This window comes from Apteryx mantelli, chromosome 1 (assembly GCF_036417845.1).
Source record: "Apteryx mantelli isolate bAptMan1 chromosome 1, bAptMan1.hap1, whole genome shotgun sequence".
NCBI classification, from domain to species: Eukaryota; Metazoa; Chordata; class Aves; order Apterygiformes; family Apterygidae; genus Apteryx; species Apteryx mantelli.
Genome location: NC_089978.1, coordinates 29,584,487 through 29,602,247, shown reverse-complemented (window position 1 = coordinate 29,602,247; position 17,761 = coordinate 29,584,487). Strand labels below are relative to the sequence as shown.

General features: G+C 38.9%; 1 protein-coding gene across 1 annotated transcript in view; it reads left to right on the top strand.

Moving 5' to 3' along the window:
• The window catches only part of TRPC4 (transient receptor potential cation channel subfamily C member 4), a 151,552-nt gene that overhangs the window by 41,532 nt on the left and 92,259 nt on the right, over positions 1-17,761 (top strand). Inside the window, exon 2 of the mRNA XM_013948339.2 lies at positions 16,297-16,701. Within this exon, the coding sequence (XP_013803793.1) occupies positions 16,324-16,701 (378 nt within the window). The 5' untranslated portion in view covers positions 16,297-16,323. The remainder of the gene's footprint in view (positions 1-16,296; positions 16,702-17,761) is intronic.

Sequence of the window (17,761 nt, the reverse complement as noted above, 5' to 3'; positions counted from 1 at the left end):
TGTTGGAAGATGGAAAAGAGACAACTATTTTTGCCTTTCTAATGTGATATGATAATCATGTATCTATGATAATTATTGGGAAATCTTGATGCCCCTGATTTAATCCTAGCAGTATTCATATCACATGGGGCAAACAGTTAGCCAACTATTGTAGATCAGAAATAGCCAGATGGCAGCCCAGAAGGGCTCTGACGTCTGCTCAAATGAGGAGTAACAAGGTACCAAACTGCAGGATAATGACACCCTGTCACCTGCTAGCTCTTTGTGTCAAAGCAAAAACTTTCATTGCCCCAAAAGTGGAGCAGTGCCTGCAACAGCCTCCTATGTGCCAAATGATGACTGCTAATGCATCATCTGTTCATTTTCTGATCAGACATAATCGGGGGCACTCTTGACTCCACTGTTAGCATTAACAAGTGCATGCTACTCTCCAGCTCATGTGAGGAGAGGCACAGGCCTCTCCCACCCACACCAGCATCTTCTTTGAAGCCTCTATCTCTGCTGATCTTCTGGGGGAGATCAGACATGCTTCTTTCCAGCCCTCTAACCCTGTGTGAAGCTTTTTATAAAAACTCTGCACAGTCAAGGAGTGGTTTGACAGTAACACCCCTGGTGCTGCAGCTGCCTTGCTGCACATTGTATGCACTCTTTCTTCCCCAGGGGACATCTAAGCCCAGCATGCTCCTTGGCTCTTCCTAATGACTAACCTGGCAGAGGACACCTGCTGCTGAGACAATCTGTGTCCTGCTTGTCATGATTGTCACTTGACCCAGTTCAGGGACCACTTCTTCTCATATTGGCATTTTACATCCACCTACCACAGATTTGAGGTGACTCTGAGTGCCACAGGGAGAATCTGTGAGGTAGAGTTTGCACTACTACTCTGAGACACAGGATTGCTTACTACCATCACTGGTTCTCAGAGGGAGCCACACTGTGGATGTGTAGGGCAGAAGCACACCTTGCCTGTTACTCCAAAAGGGCGTGGATCTCCCACTGGGCTTGTGTCATAACTGTTAGTCCTATGTGGTTGTCTCTTATACCCTCATGTACCGTCATATGCCTCTAGACACCAATATTTAGGCAACTGAATCAAGTTCATCATGTGAGATTCAGCTCCAGATTGAGGTAGTCTATAGGCAGGTGTCTATAAGTAACCTAGATGCTTAAGCTCCCATTTTATTTAGTGGTGGTGATCTAGCCAGTGCAGTCAATGGAGCCTAGAAAGTGTTTCATCTGACCAGCCTGTAGATACCTAAGGTGAGCTGAATACCTTTGTAAGTGCTCCTGTTGACTAGGAGATTGATGAAGTTTCCTAAGCATAGATGCCTGGTGCCGTCTGAGATGGCATCCTGCCTACCTTCTACCTGTTAGCAAAGAAGGATATAATTCTCTTTTCAGCCAGTCCCCAGAGATGTTTCAGACACATGGGACGTCTTAAATGTCATTAGACTCACCATTCAGGAAGCTGAATCCCATCCTGGATATCCACAGAGGGAGTTTAGGAACTTAACTCAGATGTCTATATTTAGATATATAACATCGATGTCTTAACACTCAACTGAATCCCACCAAAATTTCACCCTCCAAAAAGAGGTAGTCTAAGGACATGAGATTGTATGAAGTAAAATGCCAGGAACTTCCCAGTAAATGTATTCAGCACTTTGACACAGCTCTCATCCAAACAGTTGGTTGCTTTTCAGAAATAAATATGGGTATACTTTTAGGGTCTGCTGTCACTAGGTGTGATTCTCAGTTCTATGTAACGAACATATTCAGATGGTCAGATGGACCCAGTCTACTACTCAATCCACTGCTTTTTTTTTTTTTTTAAGTTACAATTTCATTTATGATCCAGTCCTGTCAGTTGCTAACAGCTGCTAAGAAATTATGAACATTATCTACTCTTACTGATCTCCACACTTTGGAGAATCAAGCCACTCTAGTTCAGTCAAACAGAATAATTATTTCTGAGAAGGAGAGGGCTTTATTACCAGTTGTTTTTTCTGCCTTGCAGTTGACCTTACATTTTCAGACAATTACCTTGATTAGGTTCTTTCTGACATGCCACTGTGCAATAACCAATGAAACTACTCAGCACAGAAGGAGGTGTCTAAATTATACTACACAAATTAGTCCCACTTGTCTCACTATCTAAGCAGCTTTGAATGTGATTAGTCTAGAAGCAGTTCCACCTCTGAAAAACAAAGTTGATTTTTTTTTTTTTTCATGAGAATGGTTACGGTGAGTGACATTAAAACCTCTTCCAGCCTTTCCCTGCATTGGGCACTCAGCCAGACTACTTACAAACTGCAGTTTTGTTTTCCCCCCTTTTCAAGGTAGTAAGTGTACAGAAGTGAGGGATGTGCCCTTCATGAACATGCTATCCCAGGCATCTGACAGCCTTAAATTTTTGCTTCTGTAAAAAAACTCTTCAAATTTTCCAATTCTTAGTCTTTCCCAAAGGGAATTTTCTTTCCATTCAGAAGCATTCATTTTAAATGGGATGATTTAAAGTTATTTGCCTGCTTCCCCTCTCACAGCTCTGGTAAAACATTATCAACTGTTTTTATGATGGATGATGATACATTAACAATTACTGATAAATTGGCAAGGATGGTAGCACATCTGGAATTGTAGCTCTCTATGGAAAGAATGTCATTATGTAATTTTCACAGAATCACAGAACATTTGAGGTTGAAAGTGAACTTTGGAGATCATCCAGTCCAATGCCCTGCTCAAAGCAGGGTCAGCCACAGCAGGTTGTCCAGTTGGGTTTTGAATATCTCCAAGGATGGAGACTCCACAAGATCTCTGGGCAACCCGTTCCAGTGCTCCGTCACCCTCAGAGTAAAAAAGTGCTTTCTTATGTTTAAATGGAATTTCCTGTGTTTTGGTTTGTGCCCACTGCCTCTTGTCCTGTCACTGGGCACCACTGAGAAGAGGCTGGCCCCATCCTCTTGACACCCTCCCATAAGATATTTGTACACATTAATAAGATCCCCCCTGAGCCTTCTCTTCTCGAGGCTGAACAGGCCCAGCTCTCTCAGCCTTTCCTCACAGGAGAGATGCTTTAGTCCTCTAATCATCTCTATGGCCCTTCGCTGGACTCACTCCAGTAGCTCCATGTCTCTCTTGTACGAGGGAGCCCAGAACTGGACGCAGTACTCCAGATGTGGCCTCACCAGGGCTGAGTAGAGGGAGAAGATCACCTCCCTTGACCTGCTGGCAACACTCTTCCTAATGCAGCCCAGGATGCTGTTGGCCTCCTTTCCCACAAGGGCATGTTGCTGGCTCATGTTCTGCTTTGTAGTCCACCAGAACCCCTGCATACTTCTCTGCAGAGCTGCTTTCCAGCAGGTCAGCCCCCAGGCTGTACTGGTCCATGGGGTTATTCCTCCCTAGGTGCAGGACCCTGCACTTGTCTTTGTTGGACTTCATGAGGTTCCTCTTTCCCCATCTCTTCTGGGCTGTTGAGGTCCCTCTGAATGGCAGCACAGCCCTCTGGTGTATCAGCCACTCATCCCGGTTTTGTATCATCTGCATTTTACATTTCCTGGAACAAAAACCCTTGGTGTTAGTCAGAACATCAGTGCACTAACCAGTTTCAGTGATGTGTAGTGTTCTGTGTAGCTGTCTGTGGCTGTTTTCATAATGATGTGAGCCTTGTGTGGGAACTCAGCCCAGCAGTGACTGATGGAGATCCCTGGTGAGGACACCAGGTGGCAGTTCAGTTGTAGGGAAGTGATGGCTGGAGTGCATGTTGCTGAGACCAAATGTGCTAGCTGTATTTTCAGGAAAGATACTACTGTCAGGTGAGAATAATCTGTTCCTTATTTTGTTAGTGCACCCTGTGTAGATGGGATTTATAATGGAGTTGTCATTAATTTTTCAGCATTTTCTTTGCAGTTTCATTTGGGCCCTTACTGTTCTCTTTATATACCTACTCTAGATACCTGTCTTCTTTTATCAGGACCTGATATGTCCACTCTTAGGAACTTGGTGGACAATATTCTCTGTTGATTTGCTTTTCTCTTTTCTAACAACTTTTCCTGGCAACTCAGATGCATCTTGGCATGGGTCTTTGTCTTCTGTCTTGCACTGTCTTGGAACTGAAGCCAAGTTATTTGATGTTGATCCTCTAATGTTCCAAAATCTACATGTAAACATTTTCAGATGGGTTCTGATTTTAGAAAATATAACCTTCCAAGAAACCTTCATCAGCTTGTATGGAACCTGATGAATGTTGATTTTTAAAAATCATGTTAAAAGGTGCTTAACTGAATGTTTAGAACCATGATATTTTAGAACAGTAGTGTTTTTTTCAAAGTATTGAACCTGATGTCATATTAACATAAGCTACTAGTTAAAATATAAAATGCTGCAGCTACTACATAGTATCTAAACATATATTGTCTTTACAGACTTACTGTTTTTGTTTTTTTTTTAATATAAAATGAAGTAGCCTACTCCCTAATTCCAAGGATAAATCTGAATGATTACTTTTTAAATAAGAGGAGTGTACACCTGGCGTAAGTGAGAGCAAAATTAATCCTCTGTTATTAGAAATCCAGACAAGATGTATTTTCTGTAGTGAAAGTTTGCTACATTAATGATGTATTTCCTGTTTCCATTCTCTGTCAAATATAGTTTCCCTATGAATACCATACTGGAACAGTTATGTGTTTGGGGGAGGAGCCATTATTTAGGATAAAGGACGTTACATAATCCTTCTAATTTTATGTTTCAATCAGTTTTAATCTTAAAAATAAGTTCCATATTTTACACTGTGGGTTCCAGAAGACTGTATATTCAATTTCTAGTCTATTAAAAATAAAAGCACTATGACGCTTGTCTAATGACAAAACTGAATACACATTTGCATTTATGTCAGAAATATGCTGCTAAGTGAATATTGAATAACTAGATTTATTGTTAACATTTTCTGGTTATCTGTTTTTAAAGGATTTTTATAGAAAGCTTTCTGTAATATATGTGGTGACATACCATCTTACAACCTTTCTACCCAAGGAAGAACAAACAAAATTTTTGAAAGGTGCTCAGACTATCTGAGGAATAAGAAGCAATACAAATGGATCAGTGAAATGCTGGGTCTGGCATAATTAACTGTCATAATTATGCCACTTCCAGGACCCTTGGTGTGGGATCATATGTACCAGTTCACTCACTGCTAGGTCAGGAATCTGTAGAGCACTGCATAGACATGCCTGTGTTAAGTCAGTGAAACTACAGGAGAGCTGAGTTTCCTGGTTTCACCACCTCCTTGTAACGAGAATCCTCTTCTTTTTACTATTTATATTTTTAACTCCTGTTTTCATTTAGCAGGAAACTCTTCACGGTCTTCTAATCCTGAACTGTGATTTGTGCATATAAGTGCAAAGGCCGTGCAGGCAAATTTCTGAAAAGAAACGTTCCCATGTATTTAAGCAGCCTTATATAATACCTCATCAAAGTATTCATTAGGGCATGTTCTGTGCTATGCATTTGAAGGTCCTGAGTGACATGAAGCTGTCATTTATGACTTCTGGTAAATAGGAGTTGTCAAACTTGTGGTTTTCTATTCTATTCTTTGAAGTCTATTGCTACAAGGGCAAGAAGGGGTTAGTCATCACATATGAATAGAATTTTGAGAGAACAAACTTTATCATTATTTTTGTCAGGCTTTGGTCCAGATAGTAATTTGGTTTTGGTATTAAGCTAGTTAACTAACCAAATTAAAGATTTGATTGATTTCAATCAAATTCTTTTGTTGGGATTTATAACCAATAGGCAACCATCCTTTTAGAAATTGTATAACTATTTTTGTATTATCTAACTAATCTGATGGTGGAACATTGTCTGATATTGAGTCTAATTGGTTTGCTTTGATCTGAATTTGATTTTGATTTGATCATTATAATTCTTTATACTAGAGTTCGCATGTTATTATTAGTAGCTGAGCTTAGATGATAAGTTTTCCTGATTTTATTTTTTAATACAGCCTTTTAGTAAAGTGTATTGAAAGGCACTGACTGACGTTTCTCTGAATAAGTAGTGTGAGGGTAGAAACCTTAAGGCTCTGAGTGGATACAGGCCAATGAGTACACAACTGATCATTTCCCTCTAGTTAGTCTTTATTTCTTACCAACTTTTGCTTTTCTTTAATTCAGTGTCATTCAGGGCTACCCTCAAGATACACACTCTATTCTGACTGCAGCAGCCAGTAATAAAAAGTTTACATGAGCGTATGTGGTTGTACAAAGATATCTTCACAGAAGGCTCTCTATCAGCTGTAAACACTAGAAAGTGTTTTAACTTATCCTTGGGGTGGCTTAGCTTGTACATCTGAAAATGGACCCACATTTGAGTGTTTTTCTTAGCATATCTTTACTAAATGTGTTTGGGCAGTCTGCCCACAACCTCCCTTTTTTGGCCAGACTGCATGCTGCCTGGAGCGTCACCATGTGAAGCATGGGAGGACATGTGGGTCTGCCCATAAACACATCCTGAAGTGTAGAAAAGTCACTGCCACTTGTAGCATAACTCCCACAAGCAATACTTCAGAAAGAGCCCTGTCCTGTGTTTCCCAAGCTACTCTGCTTCCCCTCCCCTTTCTTCCTCAAGTGAATCTTTACATTTGTACCCTTTCTGCCCAACCACAGTTCGATTTTTCAGCGGAAATTATGTACTTGTTTCTTCTCCCATGCTTTCCTCATTTGGAGGAGCTCCACTCGTCTTCTCCCTAAGCAGGGGACAGCACACTTCAGCCTCATTTGGGAAATGTTGCCATGCTGTGCAAGTGCTGCAGGAATACATCCACAGAGCAGAAGGACAGCGCTACTGTTGGAAATGCTGCAAGAAGGCGTTCTGTGTAGCCAGATGACATTGAAAGACTTTCTCTTGGAAGTGATTTTGAAGAGCTCCTCAGATTTACTCAGGAGAATAACACCAGCCAAGAGACAGGGAGGTCAGCTGAACTGGATGGTGTATTCACTCATTAAGATCATTATCTGTGTTATGGCCTTCTCTGTCCTTCCCATCCCAAACTGGCTGCTTGCTGCTGTAGGCTGAGCTGACATCATTCATGCTCCATGTTTTCAAAGAACAAGTTCAGGTCAGTCAGTGGAAAGCAGTCTGTCTCTCCTTCACTCCAGCATTACGCTTATGCTTCAATGCTTCAGTTTTGCCTTCTGAGCAGGAGCAAATATTCCAGCCTTCAGCCTCATTTGCTCACTTTCTTGAGGATGTTAGCGTACTACTACGCATCAGCAAGAGGTAACCGCACACATTATTTTTTTCAAGGACTGCCTCTTTCTAGTTTGAATAAAACTGAGAAGATGAGCTAATTTCACACGTACTAGAAAGCAATTATCATCTCATGATACTTCCATGAGCTTGAGTTGCTCATTTTTTTTCATTCACGCAGCCATTTGATTTTACTCTAAATTAAGTGAGATTAGGCTTCACTTTAACTGTATTTGAAGAAGCAAGTTCTTGAATACCTCTGCTGATTTTAACAATTATGCAGTTTTGCAACGCTGAGTGCCTGGCCTCAAATCATCCCACTCCTTGATCTCTACATCTCATTTCTAATCCCTCTCTGGAATATTTTGCCCATAAGTTAGTAAAACTGATCTTTTGGCATTTCTCAAGCCTCAGGCTGATAACAATCCTGGCCGTAAAGGTCACTGTTATAAGAAGAACCTGTCATTCCCAGCCAAGATCTGATGTGATGTCAACCCTAGGAGATGAAAGTTTTCTCTCATTTGGTGTAGTCTATGTGAATTTCCAGAAAATGCTTACACTCTATAGAAAGCACTATGTTTTAGAAGCAAAATATTGCTATAAAATTGCATTCTGTCTTCAAATTGACACAAAACCATCTAAGCAAGTAATCCATGTCACTGTGTTAAAAGTTTATCGCATTCAATGTCAGCATTACATTCTCCTGGGACTCGATCTTTTAAGCTGTTAATGTAAGAAGCTGGTAGAATTTCATCTGTCATATATCCATTGTGTCTCAGGCTCTGGAAGTTGTTGAGTCTAGCTGATGCCCTGCCTTGCTGATTGTGAAGCCAGAATACATATACACAGACAGCATGACAGCCTACCTCCCATCACCCACTGACACCTGCATCCTATGTCATGTTCTTTCCTTTACCTCAACTTAGATCACAAGTTATTTTAAGTCAGAGCACAAACAAGAGCTCTAAACTGTATTCCAAATTAATTAACAGCCTCATAAGGAACATACACCGTATTAACCTATATCTGGTTTATTTCCTGCATGCACAGCTCCATGTTAAAGTCTGAATTGCTACTTTTTCTATTGTTAGCTTTCAAGTCTGAACCTGATCACAGTGCTAACAATGAAAAATGAATTTCAGGAGAGGACTTCATAAATTGTATTGTCAGCTATAAAAACAGTAAAATAAGAATATAAAACACCCATGAGCAGTGGAACTTAATTACCTATGCCTGAAATTGTTAGAATAGTCCCTGGAATGGTTTTGGCTCAGGCCAATTAGCATTTTCTGGGCACAGTTTAGGAGTTAGGAGGAACCACAAATCATTCCCAGTACACATTTTTCTTTCAGCTATCCTATTCTGGAACTGAGAGAGTCTTACCGGTAAGGACAGGGCCTGTGCAGTTCACCTCAGTGCTACGGAAGCTGCAGGCATGTTTACTTTACTAGTCTAGACCAGTATAATGCTGGGTTCAGAAATCAAAGGTTATCTGCATTTCTTCTGTTCTTGTTCAAATCTAACAATATGTCATGGTGTCTGGAAGTGGTGGAACTCCACGCTTCCCTTGAACTAGGATTTATAAGAGAAGTCTTGCTTTCAAAAATTCCCTTTGAACATCATTTTTACTGTGTATCAGATAGGATCCTGTGGCAGATTAAAGCTGGTCTGTCACAGATCTATTTTAGAAAGAAAATTTCATGCTTGCATGAATATAACAAATGTCAGAAACTTTCCTTTGCCCTAAAAAGTACATATAAAATAATTGGAGAACATCACAGAGAAATCATAGTGTTATTCACTTGTCACAAATGTGCTGGTTTCCTGAGCAGGGCACCTCCATAGATACTTTTTACAAAGATTTACCTTTTTCTAACAAATAGTCTGAAAAGCAAACTTGTGAACAAAATCGGAGGCATACCTTTGCTGACATCACAGAAAAAGTTATAGTATAACAATGTTATAATAAGTCTAATTTAGTGAGCAGTACTGGAAATAGAGTATCTTTCAAAGAGTAGCATCAGTGAGGTTTTCAGAAGCCACACATATGGATACTATGGAGCACATCTGTGTCCATCCAGATGCCTTATTGCAATATTGCTGATCGTCTGCTGAAGGAGAAGTGCTGTCCCTGCCTGTCTTTCCATTTCTTTAAGAGAGTTACAACATGTAAGCACAGTCACTGCAGGCTTCAGCAGAAGTGGTTTGTCAAAGAGGTGATGGTGCTGCCCGTCGGTCACTGTCTGATTCCCTGCTCCCTCCAGACGCGCCCTGGTACGGTGTTGTTTCAGGGTGGGCAACAGCGTGCGTGGGAATGCAGGTCAAGGTTCCCCTGGAAAAATATGGAGGATACAATCATGTACTTAGAGACAGCATATAAGGCAAAAGGAGAAGTTGAGTAAAACCCAAGGAATGCTGACTGCATTTTTTGGAGCTTTAGCTTTGATCAGGAAACTTCTGACTAGCTCTGGTTATAATATATGTGTATATATGTACATGATATAGCAGCAGAAAGTAATTTCCAGTGATTTATTTTATCATCAGTAGAATGAATAACATCAGCTTTTCTTAAGAGTATTAAGCCACAAGCAATGATAAACAGAGTGAAAAAGTTAAAACTTTACAAACAAGGCAAAATGTTGCTACACCCCTTGAATAACAATGTACAAAAAATACAGTCCTATATCATTTTAAATAGTGGTCTGCAGCTGGTGTGAATGAAACTATTTCTGTTGTGAAAGAAATCTATTCTCATAAGACTGAGTTCACAGTCAAAATATTATCTTTTATTTATTTATTTATTTATTTATTTATTTATTCTTCTCAGATGCTGGTGGTATTTCCCTGACAGCTCCAGAAGGCAAGAAGCACTATATAAATAGTGTATTTGTATGCTTTGGTAGGAACAACTGCTGTAAGCCAATGACAGCTGACTAACTTGGTCATACCTTTTCTTCCAATATCATAGTCATTTTTTTTCCTTTAATGCTGGGTTTCTGAAAGAATGAGAGACACTGGAAAAGCTCAGTAGTCACCAGGCCCTTGTCATACAAGATTTAAATAAGATTATCTTTCTTTTCAAGGGACTATTCTAAGTCCTAAGCTACTGCTTATTCCGGGTCTTTGAAAATTTTCTGATAAATCAAAAACTTTCTGCTGGAAATAATACTTAAATGCTGAAAAAGTGGCTGTATTGGTGAACCTCCTCACTATTTATAATCACCAGTGTATACAAAACTCTAAGCTTTCTGAAACTCAGTTTGCCCACTGACATTAGTTTGCTTCCCTTCATCTAAAACATTCAAACAAATTTCATTTGGAATAAAGGTTAATCCAAAGGAGCCCTGGACTTTTTTTTAAGTTACAAACTCAAAATATAGTTGCAGTTTTTGCTTCCAAAAAAAGATTTGAAAATTATGTGTAGAAAAGCATTCTAAATCTAATTGGCTTAATCATCAGCTCAAAAAGGAAATAAAGAATAACTGGGAACCTGTGACCAAGGCAGAAAGGATTGATCCACACAGCAAGGTAGATTTTAGAGGTCACAAAGTGTAATAACATGAGAGTAGTCATAAATCAAGCTGAGGAAGCATTTGAAAGGGAATTTAAAGTTAAATTAGTTTTAACCGTGTTAATAGAAGGGTATGACTTTTCTCATCCTAGTGTAGCTGTCTAAAACAAGCCAGAAAAAATCACATTCGAGAGGTGCCTTACCCTCAGCTGTAAACACTGAGGGCAGGAATCAGTTGCCTAAGCAGACCCTAGGTGTTTAGGGCTATTTGAGATGCCCAGGACATCAGCACAGGCCTGGCAGATGTGACACAGGACCTCTGGGAACCCGGTGTCCTTTGGAGAAACAGTGGAAGGTGGAACGAGATCTCCTATACAATACAAAAATATAACAACAGATGTCAGTCTTTAAATAACTGAATTGTGCACCTAAAATTGAGATGAATCTTCCATAGGAGGTTGCCTCTGTTGCCCCATTCAGAAGCATCTCGTGCCATTGGAGATGCCCTAAAGTATTCTGCCTGGCCTGCTGTCACTGGCAATGGCCTGACTCTACAACTCAATAGATCCATTCTATTTCATGTTTTATAATTACCTGGGTTATAGCTAAACCTTTTACTAATGGTGAGCTGCAATATTTTGTACATATAATACTGTATTTTTAAAACATATCCTTTAATGGATCTTAAGGTATACAGTACACAACGCGGTCAAAATAATAGGATGAAAGTCACTGAGTAATTTGTTAAATAATTAATGTAACATTAATCAATATTTTTAATAATATTTGTTCAATCATTTTTTACAGCTAGTTTGGTAATGAATAATAGTATTTGCAGTACCACTAAAGTCATAAAGCTAGCATAAACTATCTGACCCTCTTTGATATGTTGACCCTTTTTGATATGTTTTTTTCTTGTTGTGGGAAAATTAGACTCAGTGCTTTATTGGTTTGTAACTGTATTTGGAGAAACATGCACTTTCAAACATGTATATTTTCAGCTACAACATAATAATCTGGAACAGATTATTTTAAAAGGAATACCTTTTCTTTTTCCATGCAGTAAGACTTTTTTTCTTGCGTAAATTCTAATCTTAAAACATGTAGCAGCTGAGTATACAGTTAGTCACCACAAATTTCAAAATATTCTGTGCATGTTTTACAAATAGGCAGAAATGGTCCTAGTTATTCAGGTATTCCAAAGGTGTAATATCTTCTATAATCTCTTCGTATGAAGTATGTGAGAAACCAAGTATCATCATTGCACAACATGATGTTATTAATTTTTAACCCTTTATTGTAAGTGTTATAAGTAACTCCTTTCTCTGGATTAGTAGATAATTTGCATCTTGAAGGAACCCTATGTACCTTGCCATTGTGGAAAAGCTTTGTGGTAGGACAGTGGACTCTTGAATGGCAATAGCTCAATAATGTTAGGCTTCCTTTATCAAATAAGGTTTGTATTTCTGAGTATTTTACTCGAGCTTTTTCTGTTCTGTATTATATGAAGGTCAAAAAAAAAAAAAAGAAAGTATTGGTCAATTTTTTGAAATAAATACTTTTGAAATAAATAAATACTTTTGGAGCAACCATTTCTGAGAGATACAATAAATAACATGTGAACACATATCTTGATTAGTAAGAGAGTAAATACTAATCAAAATACTATTAATTTTTGAAGTAGTATTAATTTTAAATGCTATCAGTTTGGTAGGAGGAATCACCAAATTTCTCACAAAGTCAATTCTGACAGCTTTTTTTTTCCGTTCAAAAAAATCTAGATTTCATAGAAACAGGATACCGTGATATTTCTCCAGATTGATCAAAGGAACCTATAGTGCTCTTCCTCACCTCAGACTAGGTTCCTCTAAATGCTGAATAAATCTTGTTAGATGTGGCACATGTCTTAACTCTGCCTACTCAGGATTAGGGGGATGGCAGGCAACAAAACCACTGAAGATCAGTATTTCTTTTTTTGTCATAAACTTGTTTCCCAGTCCCTTATTCCCCTCGTCAAGTTCTGACAAGGGACACAGGACCGCAAAAATTCCTCTAGGATTTAAAGTTGAGTCCTGTGAATCTGAATATTCAGATGGCTCACGTACAGTCTGTCTCACTGGGCATTTATTGGCTTCTGGTTGTAATGAGTTTCTTATGGGTGATTATATTCCTATTTTCAAGGCAAGTTATTTTGCTTTTATCCCTTCTCCAAAATATTTTTATTTGCATTAGATATATGGATTCTGTGGAAACTATAGTTCCACTTTTGCTTAGCACCTTACGTTGTCAATTTTCTTTCATCTCCCTCCTACTGATCTAGTGTGCCAGACTACTTGTTTCTTCAAACTCTTGGTCCTGCAGAGGAACTCAAAGCAAATAGAGACATTCCTTACCTCTGCTTGCTACTTCTAGTTCTTAGTGAAGCTCTCATGTAATGCTGTTATAAATCTGTCAAACACATGTTTACATGTGATAGCATGGTATCTGCTGTCATGCAACACTATCTACCCATAGATAAAATCAAAATAAGTGTTTACATACTTCTGTAAACACCCCGTGAACTATTATTTTTCATGTATGTATCATCATCCAGGATTATATTGTATCAGTAATCAGTCTCTGCATTCTAATTGCATATAAACATATTTTTAGTTAAGATTAAATCTTATTTAAGGGTGATTATTTTCAGGAAGTGGGAGGGGCAAGAGAGAAGGACTAAGAGAGGACAGCTATTTAGAAGGATGAACGTGTCTGTCTAATGTATCTCATGTGAGAAAGACAAACTAAGCTTAGATCTAATTTTCCCCACTCAAGAACCATGAAGAAGTAAACACAAGAGATTCCAGCAAGCGTTCTCCTTAGGGCTTGCTATGAAGCAATAACAGAGCTCTTCTTCTGACTTATCATAAAAAGAAAAACAAAAAAAATCACCTAAATATAATCATAGTAGATCCCATCTGTAAATCACTGTGCTCTTCTTCTACCATAAGAATCTTCATTATGGCTAATTTCACTGATGCAAATTAAATACTACTTTAACTCCCAAAAAATTGGGAGGCATCTATCCATTCATTCTTTACTGTGTTTTCAAGGGAGAAGAGCTTTTAGCAATAATCTCCCAGTTGCAGCCACTCGGTTTCCTCCAGGGGTCTTGAGGAACTCTTTGTAGATAATAGGAAACTGAACAATGTTTGTTTGTTAATACAGTCAGAATTTAGGGAGCTATTCAGCTGACCAAATGTAGGTGTCTGGTTTAGGGTAGTATGAATAGATACCTGGGCTGCATTGACTTAATTGACCAGAACAGCATCCAATTATCCTCTTACAAACACTGGATATGCCATGGGGTTATCCAAAACATATCCCTGTGGAACTGGAAGATATGAAATAGACCCTATGAGAGACCTAAGTCATTCTGAAGTGACAGCTGGAGGCCAGGCAGGATGCCCTTCAGCATCTCAGAGGGCACCAGACGTCTGTAGGTGAGGAATGGAATGGATCCCTGAATCTTGATGATTGCAATGGGATTGTAGCAACCTACCTTTCATCTAGATACCTACATATAAACACACGTTTAGGATTGTCAATCTGGAAATGAACACCTTCTGATTATCCACGTCCTTCTTTTTCTTCTTTAACTGAACTTGTAATTTCAAAAAGCAAGAGAGTAAAATGTAAACTGGTAAAATATAGTGCATTGAAAATGAGAATGTGATCTTTGTTTCAGGGACACATAATGGTACAATAGATATGTACTTTATTTCATTTAGAGTGAGGATAACAGAACATAATCCACCTATTGGGCAAGCTCTAGTGGCTCAGAATGCAGACCTATACCACCTTGGAGGGGGAACTGGGAAACATTTTGTTTGCAAAGGACTGCAATTTCTCAGTTGCTGTATATAAGCTCAGAGGGGTATTCTTTCTAATGCTTCTCCTCTTCTGTCACTTGTGTGCCTCAAGCCCTGTTGATCTGCTCTGGAAAACAAAGAAAATAATTCAGTAATAGCCTTGGCACTTACCTCTCACTGCACTGCATAAGGAGAGTGGAACAGACTTCTAGGTTTCTCACAGTATCAGATGAAATTTTTGATCAGTCAGAACCTCACAATAACAAAAATAAATATCGTATTTTCCAAATTAGGGTTTCAACAGAGAATTTTTTTTTCTTTTTTGTCTAGAGGCGATGGAGGAAAAGGCAGCGTTACCCAAACTTGCATTGTCAGCTGAAAAAATGACAAGAAACTACAGTTCTTTGATTAAGCTGTACTACCTCTAATTGAACTGCAGGAGAATTTATTTCTTGAGTAACCTGGCCTTTTAAGTCGCATTTTGCTTTTTTTTTTTTTTCAGGTAGCAGAAATAGCCAGGAGAAAATCATCCTGTTAGAAGGAATTAAAGAATTATTTTTGCAAAGTCCTTGCACAAAATACACAGAATAAAAACAGAGGCATGAAATGCTTTATCATCTGTAAGATTTCAGAGGGTTTTTTTATAGTTGCATTGTGTCAGTAATTCATTCTAGTTTAAAATTATATAGTTCAGAATCAAAACCATGGTCATTATCTACCAGTCCTCAGGATTTTCAAGTACTTTAAGCTTATATGGATTTTGTTTTTCTTTTTAGTCTCTGAATTCTACAGACACTGTAGAATTGTAGAATACAGACACTGTACTGACACTTATGTGTCAGTAAGTGCTGGCTGGAAAAGCATTTTGTATGAATGCTTTTCTAATAGCATATGAGACTGAATCAAAAGCTGGGACTATCTCAGATAAGTTGGGAGAAACTAATTTTTGGTGAAAGGGTACTTCAGAAGGGCTGTGGAGACTAAGTCTAATAACTATTCCAGCTCTATCATGTTCTTTCTGCCCAAGCTAAGGAAACGAATAAGAAGATTCAACTGTTCACACACAAGCATTTAATGTCATCTAGTGTCTAGGATATCAGAGATATTCACACAGAGAGACCAGGTGTGCACAGCTCTTGTGAAAGTCCCCTGCCCTGACGGAGTCCAGAAGGGTTACCTAGTGCATCTCAGAGAGCACTAGGCACCTTTAGTGGGCAACCGAACCAATCGCTAAGTAACATAACCACTACCTCAATCAAGCTTTAAAAGTGTCCTTTAAAAGTGTCCTGTTGTCTACTGAGCAGCAGTAACTGTGTACAAGCATGCTCTTGAACTGTGGCAAATGTGAGGTAACAGAACTTAATGAAGAAACTAAGTGTAGTGGAGCTACCTGTTTGGTGCAAGTTACATCATATAACCTCATGCTTGCCACAGGTTTGAGAAATACATGCACGTGAGAGGTCTGCTGACAGATATGCTTTGTTTTGGTAATTTGCAACAACATGGTTTTATGTTTTCTTTTCCTTTTTTTGCTGGTGATCTCACAAGTTCTTTAGGTATATACCATTTGTATATGTTTCAACAACACTTTTAGAATGAGTTTTAAATGCTTATAGGTTGCAGATATTCCTTTGGTGTACTGTACCCCAAAAATACATTATTGACTCAATATTTCTTTTCATATTGCAGAGACAAAGTATTAGAATGGCATAAAATATGGCCCAGTTCTACTACAAAAGAAGTGTCAATGCTCCCTACAGAGATCGCATCCCTCTTCGTATTGTACGAGCAGAATCAGAACTGTCCCATTCAGAGAAAGCATATCTGAATGCCGTGGAGAAAGGAGATTATGCCAGTGTGAAGAAAGCTCTGGAAGAAGCAGAAATTTATTTTAAGATCAATATTAACTGCATTGATCCCCTGGGAAGAACTGCACTCCTGATTGCTATTGAAAATGAGAACCTTGAGCTCATTGAGCTGCTCCTAAGCTTTAATGTATATGTGGGAGATGCCCTGTTGCATGCCATAAGAAAGGAGGTAGTTGGTGCCGTGGAGCTGCTGTTAAACCACAAGAAGCCCAGTGGGGAGAAACAGGTATGTGCAGGATTTCCTTTAGGTTTGTAGTCTTCTCTATTGAAAAGAGAAAAACTGTGCAAAGGAAGTAAGCATAAGAAAAACAAAACTAATCCTCATCCTCAAACACAGGCATTTAAAATCAGAAAATCAATGTTTTTGATGCTGTATGTATCATAGTCATTTGTGTTTAAACATCTCTGCCATTCAGTCAAATCTGCATAGGTCCACAAGGATTATTGGTTTAATATGGTTAAGTCACATGAGAGCTATCTTCCAACACTTAAGGATAAAACTGATCTGCATCCTTCCTGCTGCTCAGCCTGAATGATGAGGTCCTCCATGTACAGTGGAGTGAAATGTTAACTGTCTTCTCTGTAAGGCCAGAATCAGGCTCACACTTAACTGATTACCCACAAAACCCCTTTTTGGAAGACTGTGCAGTAAGAAGGTCAGAGCTTTGCATTCATAATAAACTCACTCAGGAAAATCTGGAAGTTGATAATACAGTTAGGTTTTTGCTTATGAGATTTCTGATGGTTTAAAAAAATAATGATCCACTGATTGCCACCTTCTAAGCATAGGCTGAGCTGAGACTGGCACATAAGATCTCCTTATTCATTTTACAGCCCAAAACCACAAATTTAGATAAACCCATTTTACTTTGCACTGAATTAGGCAAATAGCATTCATGCAGTCACTTATCACATCTCAGCTAAAAAGGAGGGAAAAGAAGTGAACAGTTGAGAAGTGTTAACTTCCAGGCAGTATGACGGTCTCGCCAGGGAATGTCTTATTTCCCTGTGGAGGTTGGCATTTCTCTACTCTGCAAGAGACACTGTGAGACATGACCCAATTGCTCTGAACTTCAGCCCTGTCTGCAATAGTCTTTCATCTGATCGTGTACAGATAAAAACTCCTTTCCCTGTCTTGTCTTCTCTGAAAGGAAAAATCACTATATACAAACCGTCTCATTCATAATAAATGTGATACCTACTCTGCTTCCCCTTGGACTGCTCTGAGATGTCTCTAGGAGGTAGCTAGCCTCTTGCACATCCCTCTCATTTTGAGAAACTAGTGA